The 17295-nt window shown below is 41.0% G+C and overlaps 1 protein-coding gene across 4 annotated transcripts in view; it reads left to right on the forward strand.

Moving 5' to 3' along the window:
• Positions 1 to 17295, forward strand: part of SMAD1 (SMAD family member 1) — a 67442-nt gene that overhangs the window by 10061 nt on the left and 40086 nt on the right. For all 4 annotated transcript variants that reach the window (XM_032464300.1, XM_032464320.1, XM_032464310.1 and 1 more), the window contains exon 2: positions 15022 to 15597. In XM_032464300.1, coding sequence (XP_032320191.1) covers positions 15198 to 15597 — 400 coding nt within the window. In that variant the 5' untranslated portion in view covers positions 15022 to 15197. The remainder of the gene's footprint in view (positions 1 to 15021; positions 15598 to 17295) is intronic.

Genomic DNA, 17295 nt, shown 5'->3' on the forward strand with positions numbered 1-17295 from the left:
TCTTCTCTTTTACTTTATTGTATCGTTCTTTGCAGACCGGGAAGTATTACTCTGGGGAAACTGGGCTTTTCTCATTGTAGGAAAGGAAGCCAGATTTCCCACCTCCTAAAAGATGCTGGAGCTATAAGGAAGCATGTAAGCCGGAGTGGTAAGGGACAGGCCATCTCTATCCCATTTCCTCGGCACTGCTTTGCTGCCCTCGGGACAGGACTTGGGCTAGGAGTCTTCTCATTCGAATGTGAGGTGTTCTCAGCCCTTTAGGGGCTGTAGTTTTGTGCAGTTTCTTGATCAGCTCTCATGATCGGTGAACCTTAAGGACACCAGTGCTTTATAGAGCACATCGAAAGGGGCCTCTTTCTCTCCTACCTGAGTTGCAGTGTTTGTAGTGGAATTTCCTTATTCATACGAGACACAGTTATGGTCTTGGAACGTGGATTTTTTGTTTTTTAATTGAAATATAGTTGATTTACAATGTTAGTTTCTGGTGTACAGCATAGTGATTCAGTTATACATATCTTTTTCATGATTTGTCATTACAGTTATTACAAGCTATTGAATATAGTTCCCTGTGCTATATATACGGTAAGACCTTGTTGTTTATTATATATATAGTGCTTTGTGTCTACTAATCCCAGACTCTTAATTTATCCCTCCCCCTGCCTTTCCCCTTTGGTAATTGTAAATTTGTTTTCTGTGTCTGTGAGTCTATTTCTGTTCTGTAAATAAGTTCATTTGTATCATATTTTAGATTGCACATTTAAGTGATGTCCTATGGTATTTGTCTTTGTCTGACTTATTTTACTTAGTGTGGTCATCTTTAGGTCCATCCATGTTGCTGCAAATGGCATTATTTCATTCTTTTTTATGGCTGAGTAGTATTCATACACACACACACACACACACACAGACACACACACACCCACACCCACACCCACAACTTCTTTATCCAGTCATTTATCAGTGGACATTTAGGCTGTTTCCATGTCTTGGCTATTGTAAATAGTGTTGCTCTGAACACTGGGGTGCATGTGTCTTTTTGAATTAGAGTTCCCTCCAGATACATGCCCTGGTGTGGGATTGCTGGATCATATGGTTAGTCTATTTTTAGTTTTTTAAGGAATCTCCATACTTTTTTCCACAGTGGCTGCACCAAATTATTACAACATGGTTTTAATTATTGAGATGGACTAGTTCATAAGGTATTAAAGAGAAAAGCTCTCTCATGTAGTAAAACCTCCTGGGTGAGAGAAATTTAAGGAGTTAGGCATCAGTATTTAATTTCCCAGATTTTCTCTAAAGGGTAGGTAGTAGGGTCATGGGTGTAAGAAAGGCTTTTCATGTGTCACCCATAAGGCGGTTATTGGTGGGGTCCTTACCTAACTGAAACACACTCAGTCTTACCTCAGCTTTGAGTTGTTACCTGGCCTCTAGACAGAACAGAATTTGTCAGCATCTCTGCCCCACCATCTCCTTTCTCTTAAATGATCTGCCAGTATTTCAAATTTGGAGGCAGGCGAAGGCTTTTGAATCTCACCCACAGGGTTACCACTTATGTGTTATCATCTCCTCTTCATTTTTTATGTCCTTTCTGTGGATGGTGACTGGGAGTCAGGGGCCTGTGCATCGGTCAGACCCATTCCTCAAACTCTAAGCTAAATTGGGGAGGGAGGATGAAAGCTGGCAAAATGTCTTAATTTTATCAAAATTGGTCATTAATTTTTATGGGTAGCTTTTCATGGAAGGGAGTGATCATGCTGCCTTGAATGTTGCCTTGGAGAGTACACATTTAGCCCTCTGCAGCCCAGGACAGCTGCCTGGATGGAGCTTACCATCTCGTCTGTCACAGCTTTCCATTGTGCTCCGTGTCCGCTGCGGGCTTTGCAGTCTGGCATATTTATTAACAACCTCTGTATTTCCCCCATGTTCTTGTTTGTGTGCTCAGGACTTCTGTTCGGTTCGTTCAAGCTTGAGAGAATGTTTGATTGGTTTCTAATGGTCTTCTGTTAACTGTGAACAAAATTAACTTGATTATTATTGAAATGATTGGCACCCAGACTTATATATGGCTTTTATTTGCACTTAAATGCTGAAGAGTTTTGTCCTGTCAAATCGTGGGGCTGAAGTGTTGATCTGTATTCCAGAAAAGTCTCCTTTAGAATAGGTACATCCTCACTGAGCTTCTGCTTTTTGTTGAGCCAATATTAATCCATTCAGCAAGTTCTTCCTGCGTCCAGCACTGGGCTCTGTTTCAGGGAGGTTTGGAGAAACGTGTAAGTCAGTTTCTGCCCTACAGAAGTAATCCTACTGCTAAGAGGAGACTATGGTTATATGAAAACTTAAGTAACAAGCCATCGTTATTAATGTCATATCATCTTAGTTGGAGGCTGTTTCTCCAGTTGGGGCAGCCTTTAAACATCACGGGACTGGTAAGGAACTGATGTTGTTGGAGAGCTCTTGTGTCCTGCCCACTTCCAGCTTAGCTGATTCTTTCAGCAAGTTTTTGAGTGTCTGTATTTATACTTATAGTGTATCTCTTGTGCAGCTTGATAAAGTTGGGATAAGGGATCATACATGTAGAATTTGCACTGACATCTTGTAACTTGGAGCTTGTCTGCTGTGGCTTCTGTTTTACTAGCTTTTGTTACAGTTACTAATTCTTTGGACTGAGTTCCTGAGTGTGTGTGGACAGTGCAGTGTCTTTCTGATCTTGATGTTAACACTGTGGTTCTTGCTTTGTCTGCACATCAGAATCCCATGAACAACCACCACGACAAAAATGCCAGGCCCTCCCTGAGAGGGCCTGTTCTGGGGTTGGGGGCCTGGTGGCTTTTCAACAGGCACCACAGGTGAGTCTTACGTACAGCACTGTTAAGGACTGTCGGCTGGACACACAGTACTGATGTGGTAGTGAGTTTTTTCATATTGATGTGCTTAAACACGTGCTGGGAAGCAGGACCTGGGGTGTGTTGTGGGTTCGTTGTGAGAAGAACTGTGTCTTGTCCATCCAGCAGCACGTGGTGCCCTGTGATGCCTGTCACAGCTGCTCCAGACGCCCCCGGCAATTCTGACGGTTAACTTCTTTGCTCCCCCTTTTTTTCTTTGAGGAGAAAAGAGATAGGAAGAAAGGATATGTGTGTCTGAGCTCTTTCCCTTTTTCCTCCTTGAAGGAATCAGCAGTTCTTGTGTCCTCGGGTCTGGAAGGGGAGCTGATAAACAAGCCTGCCGTGGCCCTTGTAACTGTAAGCGTGGGGATGCTGGGAGCTGGATCATACCCATTCTCCTCCTCCTGCACCTTTATGTTGGTGATAAGTGCTTGAAGAATTGTTCGGTTACATGGTGTATTACTGGCTCTCTTAAAACGGACAAAGGAGGAGAACTTGGGTTTTGAAGTCTTCTAAGAGCACTCTCTTTATTAGGTTTTTTCATCCCGATTGGAAAATCTCTCACCGTGGGGAGGTTAATGGCTAGAACTGGACTGAGCAAGTGATCTGAGGCAGAAGAGGGCTAGATTTATGGTCCGGGTCTCACCTAATCCTGTAGGTGCTGCTTGCTTGTGTCCGCAGCATGATTTCCCTCACCCCGTGCAGGACGGTGTGTCCGTCCTCTTAGCTGGGGGCAGGGCTTACTGTTCTGGGAGAGGGCTGCTGCTCTTTGTTCAGTTTCTCCTCTGACGTGGCCAGGTGAACGCTTGTAAGGCCAGTTTAGTTTTTGGCAGATTGAAAACAGGGCGTCATTGATCATCACGTGGAGGAGAGTGATATCTGGCTGATCTCAATGGTTGTTTCAGAGGTTATGTAAACTCTGATTTTGAGAGGTTACTTTATTCTTCCAAATGACAGATTTACTGGAAAGGGGGACAAGACCAAATTGCTCTTGAAATATTTGAATAATACAAAACCTTTCTTTGGTAAGAAATTCATGCATTGAGAAATTTTAAGGATATTTGAATTGTTAGTGGAAAGGGGACTAGGGGGCTAGAATGGGAAGGAAACTTGCTTTTTGCTATAATGTGCCATTTTGTAGAACTGAATTTTTTGAGCATGTGATTGAGTTCTTTAATAAAAAGTACCTTCCCCCCCAGATCATATTCATTCAGAATTAGGTCATATATCCCCACCATACAGGAAAACGTTTCCCTGAGAATCCTAGTTCAGTGATACCCCATTCTGTGCAGGAACACTTTCAGTTATTTTTTTCTGTATAAAAAGATAAATCTTGCTGCCTCTTGATCATAATACTGTCTTCTGGAGCCATGTAGAAGAAATCTATGACCTACTTTCAGTTTTTACTTATTTTTATATTGGGGTGTTAAAATTGCAAACAGTGATTGGTTGTGAGTGAAAATGGTCTGCTCCTCTACACGCCCCTCCTCCCCAGCTCACAATCAAGGCAACCACTTGTTCACATTTGTTTCCTTCCAGGCTTTTAAAGATGCACACATTATACATGGACAGGTTTTGTTTCTATTTGTGTTTTTAAAATGGGATTGTACTATGTGTACTTTTTAATTGAACAATTATAATACGGTTTTCTTTCCCTTGTAGACATGAAAACCTGTCCTTTTTCTTCTCTTTTTTTTTTTTAACAGTTTACATCATTGTTGCATGTACAATAATTTGTTTAATTGTTCCATTATTGTTGGATGTCTGGGTTATTTGGAACATGAATGATCTTGAGCATAGATCAGGCTCGGCTGAGGATGCGGCTTCCCTTGTAGCTATCTCAGATTGTGGCTGTTTTCTCTCATAACCCCCATACCACGGGGCCGGGAGATGGGGGCTTCTCATCGCCCCGCCCAGAACTCTCTTCCCACGTCCTCCATGAAAGCCCCACACATGTGATTCCCCCACACTTCCCTTCCTCCTTAGTCACTTACTGCCTCACTCCCCGTCCTCCACCCCAGTCCCTGCAGGATTTAGTGTCCAGTCGTTGTCCCCTTTCAACTGCTCCAGTGATAATTTTTGACTGCTTCCCCAGGGACCTTTGACCCCACCTCAGGGACTCCTGGTCCTGGAATATGAGATCTTGCACTTCTAAAAATTAAACAGACTTCTCCAACTTTATGGTTAATTTTTTTCTTTATTAATTAGAAGAGCGTATTCATTCATAGCCATACCTTCAGAAGACGGGATCTAGAACCTGATCGCTTCTGCTGGGCTGAGCCAAACCCGTGTCGCCGTGAGCTGGAACAGTTGCTGTAGCTTCCTAACTGGTCTCTTTACTGCTCCCTACTGCTAACACTCCTCCTCCTCCTTCCTCCCCCCTCCTTCTTCCTCCTCCTGCCCTCCTTTCAGTCTGCTCCGCCCAGCCAGAGCCCTCCTGTTAAGCTGGAAGCCGGTGAGGGCTGGTATCTCTGCTCCCCAGGGTTCCCGTCTCAGTTCAGAGGGAAAGCTGTGAAGTCCTTGCGGCTGTCCTGTCTGTCCCCTCCCCGTCCTGCCCCTCCCTCTCCATCCCAGCCGCGTTGGGCCCCTCACTGTCCCTGGAGCATTGCCGGCCCTTTCCCGCCCCACGGCCTCTGCCCTTGCTGCGCTCCTACTTGGGATGTGCGTCCCCAGGTCTCCCCGTGGCTCTGTCGCTCACTTTGCAGGCTTCTGTTCAACAGTGAGGCCTTCCCTGACTGCTACAATGTAGGTCTCATGAGGGCATGGACTTTTTCTATTACTTTCTTTTTAAAGCATTTTTATTGTTTTTTTTTTTTTTGGAGGGGTGGTAATTAGGTTTATTTATCTATTTATTTTAATGGAGGTACTGGGTATTGAACCCAGGACCTTGTGCATGCTAGGCAGGCACTCTACCGCTGAGCTACACCCTCCCCCGGTGGACTTTTTAAAAAAAAATTTTTTTTTTTAATTTTTATTTTTTATCTAAGTGTAGTTGACTTACAATGTTAGTTTCAAGTGTACGGCAAAGTGATTCAGTTATACATATACCTACATATATACATATATTCAGATTCTTCTCCATTGTAGCTTACTACAAGAAACAGTTACTTTACTGTATAGCACAGGGAACTATATTCAGTTTCTTGTAAAATAACTTTGTCTTGTCCAGTGCTTAGAATAGCGTCTAGCGCTTAGTAGGTGTTTGTCAAATGAGTTGAGTGACTGCAGTGTTACCAGCTTTTCTTTTTATCATTCTTTTTATTTTTTTGTACCGTTAGAACTTCCACTGGACAGACAAAAACTGGAACAGACACTTCATTTTTTTTTGTATACACAAAATATTGAAACTAGCTTATTTGTGAAACTGCCCTGTAAATGTTACCCTTTTCAGCATGTTATAATTTTTGAATCAGTTGTACATGTTCATGTTTAAGGATGATAACCCAGCGGGGTCGGTGTTGGAATCAAAGTTTGGTGGAAAGCAAACTGAGGCTCAGGGAGGTGTTTTGTTCAAAGATCAGCTACGAAGTGGAAGGCTGCCCTTCACACCTACCTTTTTCATTCCAAGTGAAGGGCTCTTGTTTTCTCATTTAAATACATCTTCAAATGACTTTGGGTGGGGGGGTCTTATCTGAACGTCTGGAGAAGCTGCCCTGATTTCTTATTCTGGATTTAGTCTGCCTTTTGTTTTCATTTTGAAAGCACATAAAATAAATGGTTAACTTTAAAATTCCTGACAATGACAGAGCAACAAGGTTTATTTCTCTCACCTGTGGAGGAAGTGGCCTCCACCCAATTTTACTGAATTAGGAGGGAAGTGATTTTTTCAAGTGATAAAAAGAAATAAAATTCCATGCTCTTCCCAGAGGAGGAGTTCAACAATTGGGAGAATGGCGTGAGACCATATGTTGGTTTGTAAAAGGATATAACTTGTAAAGATGTTTCCTTTGATGCCTGTGATGAATATGGATGTGTTTCCCTTCTAGAGGGTCCTGATTAAATTACTCAATTAAGAGTGGAGCTGGAGGATCTAAATATAGGGAGAGGGTTCAAGCCGTCCTGCCTTGTGTATGTCAGCTCACCCCTACAGATGTGCGTGCGTGTTGTAAACAGCACCTGCGAGATCAGTGGATGGGGAGAAGTGTGTTCCAAAAAATGAAATACAGCAGGATTTTTTTTTTAAAATAAAAGGCATCGTTTTTTCCCTCCTCTGGCCTGTTCCTTTTTCACCTATGAATTTGGCATTTGAATTACTTATTTTTTAAAACCTGATGAATAGACTTTAGTACCTGTTCTGGTTTAAAATGTAATCTGTCACTTATTAGAATATGATCTTGAGAAAGCTGTTTAACAACCTCTGATCCTCAGGTTTATTAGGAAAATGGAGATGATACATCTCTTGAAGGCCTCCTGTGAGAAGTCAACAGGATAGTGTCTGTAAAAACTACCCATGTAACCCTTGCAGAAGGTGATAGCTCAGTTAAAATAATTTCCTTTCATTTATTAATTATTGAACCATTCATAACTGGTCACTTTTGGAAATCTACCACATTTAGCATTCTTTGCAATCTGTAAAACTGCTTTTCTATGATAACAGTGACTCAAAGAGAACAGTTTTTTCCTACGAGACTACTGTAGACTTTCCTCTTGTAGTCAGTAAAGTTAAATTTTAAAATGCCTCTGGTCTTCAGTCTCCTGTGTTTGACGGGTGAGCACTTGCAGCCAAGTGACTCTAACTTCTGAGCTGAGGTGAATACAGATGAGATTTATCAGGGTGAGGCAGTTACAACCTGGATATCTTGAAAGGTTACCATGTACCAGAGGACAGTTTTCCATTGTAAGTATGAATTTGAGAACAAAGATTCAGTGGGATTAAGGAATGTTGTACAACATTTAGAGGAAGTGGCAAGGAGATGTAGAAGTAAGACAAGTTTGTTGAAGTTGAGGACAGTAAGAAAACTTTTTAAGTGTCTTCAGTCTGCTTAACTAAACAAGTAATCATCTAATGAAACAAAACAGAACGGACACTTGCTATTCTATGGGGAGTCTCTGTGACTAAGAAAAACTGACCAGGTGCCTTATAAGCAGCCTAGATTTGTCTGGATGGAAGGACTTTGTATATGCAGAGCAGAACCAGAAAGAGTTCTTGTCTTCAAGAATTTTCTAACACAATGAAGATGCACTGAATGGCATTATTTGGCACAACTAAATATGTAAACTACAGTCCTGTCCTTAGAGACTTGGATCAGGTGTGACATCCATAAATTCCTCGCTTCCTTTTCGTTGGGAGGATGCTACTTTTGAAATCATCTGGCTGAAATGTCACAGCTGGCAATGAACTTAGAAGTGGTAGGTGGTAAACTGGAATTCAGAGTCTCCGTGTTACTCCTTTTCTTTTTGATTCCTGAGATTCCCACTCACTTAACACTCCGCTGCGAGCCCCCATCCCAGCTCCTGCGAGCATCACACTCATACCTGAGAGACGGCAAGACCCGGCTATTAGTGCCTGTGTTTTAAGAGCACTGAGACCTGCATAATTACATGACGAAAAGTCGGCTTTCAAGAGCCCCTCCTCTCTTGCACCTTCACCACCCCGTCCCCGGTTTCTCCAGATTTGGAAAATTAATCTCTGGAAAAGAATTTTAATGAAAAAATGGCAAACTAGCTATTTCTGTGTCATGCATCACACTTTTAGAAAGTTGGTAAATGTTCAGAAGTAACCAGAACAAGGTGTCATAGTCAGAGGCTCAGTAAAGTGCAGTCTGACCTCTGGGTGTTTGTGGAGCAGGGCGTTGCTGTGGCTTTGATCGAAGAGCAGCAGGGTGCTGTGATCCCCAGTGGGTCTTCATCTCGCATTTGTGTGTGGGAACTGTGTTTAAATATATTTTCTTTTTCGGAAGACTTAATCAAAGTAGAGTTCCTGAGGGCCCAGGTTCTCAGCAATGAAGTAGGTAGCTTAAAAAGTGCTTTCAAATCTGTGAAAGAAATGGAGGGAAGTCTTACTCATCCTCACTTTCTTCCTGTTAGGATTTTTTCCCTCTTTTATTTTGGTTAGTGATGAGCTTTATTTAGCTATACTTAACCCAACTGAAATTGAGAAATTTTGAAAGTCGAGGGCTAACTGCTATTTTAGAACAGGAAAAAGAAAGACAGAAGCACTTCAGCTGTTTGCTCCTTCAAGACAAATATCTCAAAACCAAGTGAGTTCCTAATTGGAGTAACTGGGGAAAAGAAACATTTGATCACATTATTTGTTGAAACCGAATCACCAGACCATTGTTGCTTTGGGGAATTTTCTTAGACTGAAATAGCTAGAGAAACCTCGTCTCCGTTTTTATAGTCACTGTGATGGCATTATACCGTGTAGCAGATTTTACTTGTGTTTTATTTTCTCCTCTCTGCCTTAAGAGTAGATAAGCTGTGTCATTTCTCTGAAGGAGCGGCACCATCAACGTCAATCATGCTTTTATTAGGAACTGTTCAGACTGGGTACCTCGCTGGTTGTGTTCTGCATGGTCCGCGATACTGTCTCCACTCGCCTTCATCAATGGTTTTCCTGGGTCCCGTTCCCAGGCTTGGTTCTCCATCGGGAGGTGGGAGCACATGTGTTGCTGCCGCTGCCTCTGCCCTGACTCTCCCTCCTGCCGAGCCACTGGGTGGGTTGCCTCCTGTTCTGCTTTTAAGTAATCTTAGCTTTATCAGAAGTCTGGTAAGTTCTCAATTCCTCAGGACTTTTGATTAATTATGTAGCCTGATTTTATTTAGGCCTAATGAATATGATTGTGTTTTTTTTTCCCCCTTTTAGTGAATTCTCCATCATACTCTTACCAGCAAAACTCATTGCTGTTCTTGGCTTAATGATGGATTGCTCCTTATGTTTTAAAATACTGGCATCGAGTCTCTGGAATTTGGCCTTCCCCTTTTCAAGCGTTGTTAACCCTAATTTATAGTGTCTAGTCTGTGATTCTGTGGTTTCTATGAGTGTCAGGAGTGTGCTATGAGTGTTAAGGTGTCTGTTTTATCCTCTTTGGAAATTATGATCTGTCTTGGACAATTCTGCTTTTGGTTAGGAGCATACAGTTGATGTCAGTCCTTAAGTGAAATCAAGTAGGTTAAGAAAACATAGTCCATGTTGGAGTAATGAAAAGTTGCATTACAGATCCCCTGGTATGTTCACTTTTTCATCCTTTTTCATGTTTCAATTTAGCTAAGCATCTCACTGGAGGCAGTTCTTACCGAAAATCAGATGTTAGGATAGGTACGTACCTTTTCACAGCAGTAATTAGTATCTCCACCAGTCACTTTACACAGCACACCTCCGAGGTACTTTGCATCTCCATGGCATTCTAGTGAAGTATGTGGTGAAATGATTTAGATGTAAAAACTACGGAGCTGCGGAAATCATACAGTTTGCTTACAACTTCTCTGACACCCACAGTAGCACTTTGGGAGCTGGACTCTCACCTTTTCTGTTTCTTCACAAAAAGAGCTAGTGGTATAAGTCAGAGATCTGCATACAGTTTGTTTAGTTACTTGGAAATCCTTGTTCCCCCATGCCCCAAAAGTGGATCAGACATTTTTAATGGGAAGATAATTATTATAAAGTTATCTTTCTTTCTTAAGTAACTAAAACAGTTCCAAAGTAAAGTTAATCAGTACCCTGCACTTTTAGTTCCTTGCTGCTCTTGATCTTTATGCCATGATTTACCAGGAGAGTTAAGACAGAGTAATGAACCAAAGAACAAGAAGGGGTGGGGGGGCCAAGTTGCTTGCTTCATTGACAACAGACAGTTTATCTTTTGTCAGTCTCTTTTTTGAAGGTACTAGAAGTCTTTGATATTTTACCCCCAATCACTTTTTGGAGCCCATATTTTATGTTTATTTTATTGAATAATTTAATCATTCCCTCAATATTTAAGGAGATTATTTATCTTGTCTAGTTCACTGAATTCTGTGCCAGGGCAAGAATTGTAAAACAGCACAAGTCTGAAGCTACAGGGGCAGTTGGCCATTATCTGTCTCCTCTCCTCATCCTTTTATTAAAGGGAGTTGGTTTGTAGCACTTTGCCATGACCCCCCCCTTCCCCCCACCCAACCCCGTGCCTTTTTATTGTATCTTCAGATACGAATTAGAATAATTTTCTTTCGAAACTTTCTCTGGGACTCTGGGATCTGAGGTATTGAATGGCAGAGAGTGTATTTTGTTGGTGTTCATGCAACTGGAAAATGACATGTTTCTTTACTAGACGAGGCCAAGATGAAGAAAATTTTCTCACTGTTGTGCAGTTAGCTGATTAGGCTTCCTTTAAATAAAAAGCGAGTTACACAGCAGTGAAAGGCATTCTACAACTTTTTGCTCTTTTTCCTTTTAACATTAAGGAATACCACAGACGCTGCAAAATTAAATAGCCGTGTCAAAAGGAGCATTATAAGAGTATTTCTCTCATTTGGCTTCTGGCACTGCTAATAGAAATGCCTCCCACGGGCTAGACTCCATAGGGAAAGGTTCTCTATTTAGAACCCTGTCTTAAACTGCATTTTTATTACTTCCAAAATCGGACCACACTATAAATCCAAGCTGATTTATAAGTGGACTTTGTATGTGGCTTGAGTTAACGAACTGATTTGGATGGGAGGGGTGGGTAATTTGCAAATATTTGTGTATAGAGGCTTTTAAGAAATTTGAAAGTTATAGTTTTTCATGAAAGAATGTTTGAAAAGTTTTAACAGGTAGGAGAGAGAGATTATTAACCTTCCAAATCCAGCCACTGTTAATATTTTGGTATATTTACATAGTTGTTCCTACTATATATGCCGTTTATGTTCTGCTTAAGGTTTTCCCCCAAGTTATTATGTACATAATTTTTAAGGGCTACATAATATTCTATTGAGTGGATTATACTATAGTGTAATTATTTTCCAATTTTTAGATACTTCTTTTTTTTCCCCTTTATAACAAAGAATGCTGTGATAAAAATCACTGTGCAAAAAACTTTACCTTTCCAGTGCAGAATATTTCCTTAGAGTGAATTTCTAGAAGTGAAGTTGCTGAAACAGAAATCTCGCTTCTTTTTTAAGGCTTCTTGGGGGCTCTTTACCAGGTGAATGCCTTTTCTCTTTCTGTCAGTGTGAAATGTTTGTATTTGGAGAAGAGGGAAGGAAATCTCTGTTTGCTGACTCATGTTTTTATTTTGCACTTTAAACTGATAAGGCCACTTAGCTTTTGACATAAACTAAAGCAGGAAGTACAAAAAGGGGCAGAGAAAAAAAAAAGAGTTGGCTTGCCAAGGCCAGGGTGCCATGGACTCATTGAGTACCTGATGGCAGGTACGCTACTTGTTTGACTTGAATATTAAAGTGCTTAACTCAAGTAGGCAAAAGTCAGCCTGCATTTTGTTTGGTGTGTGCGTTTAATATGCAACAGTCTGTGATCTTGTCACAGCAAACCCCCCAACTGGCCCACAGTATTTGGAAGCAGTAGTTTGTTTTGTTTTTTATTCCCTGGTGGAGAAGCCTTCTGTGTTGAGGATATCACCTTAGCTGTCTTTCTAAAACATAAATCTCATCACACTGATGCTGTGATTTAAAACCTTCCATTTGTCCACAGGGTAAGATGTATCACAGGCCCTTCACAGCCACGCCCTGCCCTTATCAGCCTTGTTTGTAACAACCTTGAACCCTAGTATTTCTATTATGTCTGTTAGAACTAGCAATTTAGAAAAGTGGTTTAAAAATTGAGGCTCTAGAGCCAGATGACACAGGTTCGAACTCTGGCCCTGCCATTTAGAACTGTGCACATAAACCCTGGACAAGTTGTTTTACTTTTCCGTATTTTACTTTCCTTACCCGGTAAATGGGGAAAATGAAAGTGTTCACTAAAGAGGGTTTGTGGCAAAGGCTGAACTAGTTAATGGATATTAAGTTCTTGGAATAGTGTCTGTCATGTAATGATCATTCAAAATTTTAACGCTATTGATTTGCAAAATTCTGCTCCTCCTTTAAGGCCTGTCTGATACTTTCTCTTTGGGAAAACTTCCTGAAATGCCTGGAATTAATTGTAAAAGTTAATTGCTTTTCTGCTTTTATGTATTATCATTTATACCTGTTATAGAGCTTTCGTCACCCAGTGTTATGATTGGTTGATGGTGGGTACCGCACAGTACACAGGCTGCCACTCCTGTTCCTGCACACAGGGTCTGCCTCAGTGTGGTCATGCCCTCCTTCCTGCTGAGTTCTGCCCTGAGACTTTGCAGTACAGTCCTCCAGTGTTGGCATTCAGGGGAGCGAATTTTGCTTCATGAGAGTTCATTGTTTACACACTGACTCTTCGGTTAAATTGTGTGCCCGTTAAGGATGGAGACATCTTTGCCTCCGTCCTCTGTGTATACCACAGGTGCTCAGCAGGCACTCAGTACAGCTTTGGTGAATAAATGTCAATTGGAATAATTAAAACAAAGGTCTGAAATGGTGGTTCCTAATCTTCTCCCCTACCCCCAATATTCTTACCTTATATAACAAACCCATCAGTGATAGAGTTTGAAATAGCGCCAAGTGATTTTGATAATAAACACACCCCCTCTAACTTGAAAACTGTTGACTAGAAAAAAGCAGTTTCTGGAGTTGAAGAAAAGGATATGCAGAATAAGAAGAAATGTGTTCCTTTTATAAATTGTTACTAGAGGAGAAGAAAAAGAAGTTGTCTTTCTTGTTCTTTTGCAAAATAAACCTTTAGTAAAAGTGAATGATCATTTCAGGAGGTACACTCTGACCAAGTGTGACTTTTGATAATAGCATGGTTTTGTTTTCTCTTTTTCTGTTAAATGAAAATAATACCAGTGTCAAAGAACTAGTAAATCTGAGTAAAACTATTTACAAAAGGAAACAACCTCCTACAGCCTGTTGAAGCTCCACACTTGGCCTTCTGATTCCTTGAGGGAGCTAAGTCATTCATTAAACATTTATTCAGACTCTGATATGGTCCAGCTACAATGCTAGGCACCAGAGATAGGAAAACAATAATATATAATTCCTGAATCATTTTCCTCTAGTGAGGAAGGCAGGTGTGGAGACGGCCACATGGTAGCCATAGACATGCACGATTTGCTGTGATAGCTGTTCATAATCATTATCCCTTCACGTTCTGAGGCTCAGTAATTCCTGTTACTGGTAATTTGATGAGTTTTGCTAGAGGAATATCCACTTTTAGTAGTATTTTCAAAGAACTGACGTTGATTTTATAGATTTTCTGTCACACTTTTTTTTTTTAATTTAAATTTTTGCTCTCATTTCCTTCTGCTTTCTTTGGGTTTAATTTGCTGTTTCTCTCTCCCTCTCTTTTTTTTTTTTTTATCTTTTTCTTGTGATAGATAATATAAAATTTGTTTCCAGCTTTTTTTCTTTTCTAATATATGCATTCAAGACTAAATTTCCCTCTAAGCACGATTGAACCACATCCTACAAGTTTTTTTGTGTCATATTTTTATAATCATTCTGTTCCAAATACTTTCTAATTTCCCCTGTATTTTCTTCTTTGACCTATGGGTTATTTAAAAGTGCAGTTATTTTCAATAACAGTATTTTTGGCATTTATTCTTAGTTATACTGTGATCAAAGGGAATTGTATGGTTTTATTCCTTTGCTAGTGTTGAGATTTGCTTAATGGCTCATTATTTGGTCAGTTTGGATACTCCAGTTGTTAGGTTTAATGATCTATATACATGAACTGAGTTAAGTTTTTAAACTTGTTAATCTTTCTGGTGAGGGCTCTCTTCCAGGCTTGCAGACAGCTGCCTTCTCTGTGTCTTCATGTGGCCTTTCCTCAGTGGGTGCGCATGGAGGGAGAGAGAGAAAGAAAAATCTCTCCTTCTTTCTCGTGAAGCCACCAATCCTATCAGATCAGGGCCCCACCCTCATGACCTCTTTTAACCTTAATTACTTTGTTAGAGGCGCCATCTCCAAATACAGTCACACTTGGGGGGTAAGAGCTTCAACATGAGTTTTAGGGGGGACATAATTCCGTCCATAGCATACTGTAATACACACAAGTACTTTAGTACCTGGCCCAGAGAAATTGTTTAATAAATCATGGGTTTGTGGTAGAGAAGATTTTAAACATCTTTTTCCCTTTTCTCTTTTCTAGGTGCTGACTTTGGGTGACTTTTTGAAACACTAGGAATGGTCATTTCTACCTTTCAGGACCTCAACACGAAGGAGCTAAGGAGAATCCTATGTAAATAAAGTGACACCTCTTCCGCTGGCCTTTCACATTGGGACCGTCTTTCTTTCTCCACCTGAAAGGAGCATCCTGGTGCCATCATGAACGTGACAAGTTTATTTTCCTTCACAAGTCCAGCTGTGAAGAGACTTCTTGGGTGGAAACAGGGTGACGAAGAAGAAAAATGGGCCGAGAAGGCTGTTGACGCTTTGGTGAAAAAACTGAAGAAAAAGAAAGGTGCCATGGAGGAACTGGAAAAGGCCCTGAGCTGCCCGGGGCAGCCCAGTAACTGTGTGACCATCCCTCGCTCCCTGGACGGCCGGCTGCAGGTCTCCCACCGCAAGGGGCTGCCGCACGTCATTTACTGTCGCGTGTGGCGCTGGCCCGACCTGCAGAGCCACCACGAACTCAAACCACTGGAATGCTGTGAGTTTCCTTTCGGCTCCAAGCAGAAGGAGGTGTGCATCAATCCCTACCACTACAAGCGGGTCGAGAGCCCTGGTAAGTGAGTCCTTTTGTGCTGACACATTTAGCGGATTTGTGTCGTTTATCCAGGTCATCCCTTTCCATGTTTTTGGTTGTAATTTTTAAGCATTAGGGGAAAAGCTATGTTTGTCAGCCTTTGGACATTTCATATGCTCCAACCATGTACTCCTCTCTGGTTGACATTATTTCTTAGGTGCTGTGAAAACGGTCATAGTGGTACTGACACCACTAACTTGTAATAAGTTATTCCTTTCTAAGTTTATTCTTTATGTTTCCCTTCGGTTGTGTGCCTTTCTCTAGACACTTTTAGCTATGATTTTATTGCAAGGGGAGAAAAATCAGGAAAGGAGAGAAGCACGGTGTAGCCATCTACGTACTTAAGGGCAGTTGCCAGTGACTTGTATCGCTTTATCCTCGTCGTCCATGGGATTTTGTTATGGCTTAGTCCCTGTAGAGGGCAGGAAGGAATTATGTTCTGCTGTGGAATCATTTCATACAACTACTCTGTAAGAGAGTCCTAGTTTTTACGTGTATGACCTTTGGCAGGGGACAGTGCAGGGTGGGGGAGCATAGTAAAGGATCTACTTTAAAATTCGCCTGGGTTTGCCCTCAGATGAGAGTCCAAATTCTAGACAGTTGCATCAGTTGGAAACTGATTAGGCAATCCCAAGCACTTAAATGTCTCACTGTCAGGTCGGAACCAATTTTGTTGATGGATTAGTTATTCATAGCTCATGGTGGCAAGGGCTCCCAAATGAGGCTGTGCGCAGATTCACATGGCTGCCTCCCGGAGGTTGTGATTCTGGCATAGCCCGCTAATCTGTGTTTTTACCGAGTGCTCCAGGTGGTGCTGACGGGAGCTCTTGGGTTGGTGTTTGGGAACTACTAAGCTAGATCCTATAATACCAGGACTCTCCATCCAGTACAAGGCATTCTGGCTTTTTATGGAATATTTACAACATACAAAAAGTTTAAAGACTAGGGAATAATATAGTAAACATCTTTGTATCCAACACCCACTTGCTTTCAGTAACTGATGTTCTGAATTTGACAGTTAGAGTTAATCTTTATTATTCCCAATACTGGTATTACCTCTGTACGAATCCTTGACGGTATATACTATTTTGTATATTTAAAGGTGTTATATAACGATATTGGAGTATCCTTCTACAACTTGCTATATTCATTCCGCATCATAGTTTTGTGATTTCTGCACTATGTACTTTAGTATTGCTTTGTCAAGTCCTGTGAAAAATCCTCTGGAGATTTTACTGAAATTTCGTTGATTTCATTTGGAGAAGGACTGACCTAGTTATGCTCTTGAGCACAATATTTTTCTAAATTTATTTAAGTCTTTGTAAGTTTCCTCCATAAAGTTCTTGCATGTCTTTTCTTAGATTTATTTCTAGATAGCTGGGTTTTATTGTATCCTTTTTAAAGTCATGTTGTTAATGTTCATGGCTAGGACTATACTTGCTTTTTTCCAACAATTTTGCTGAATTCTTGATCTAATACAGACATTCTTTACTGCTTGTTACACTCACTGTGATGTAACTCTGAGTGTGTAATATGTACAACAAGATTGTTTAGATTCATGGGTTTTTGATCCCAGTAGTAAGTTTAAGAGGTACACAGGGAAGAGTCTAATCCCACTTCACAAACAGTGACACTCAGGTCCCTATAAATTAAGTGACCTGTGTGTCAGACAACTAA

This window comes from Camelus ferus, chromosome 2, assembly GCF_009834535.1.
Source record: "Camelus ferus isolate YT-003-E chromosome 2, BCGSAC_Cfer_1.0, whole genome shotgun sequence".
Classification (NCBI taxonomy): Eukaryota; Metazoa; Chordata; class Mammalia; order Artiodactyla; family Camelidae; genus Camelus; species Camelus ferus.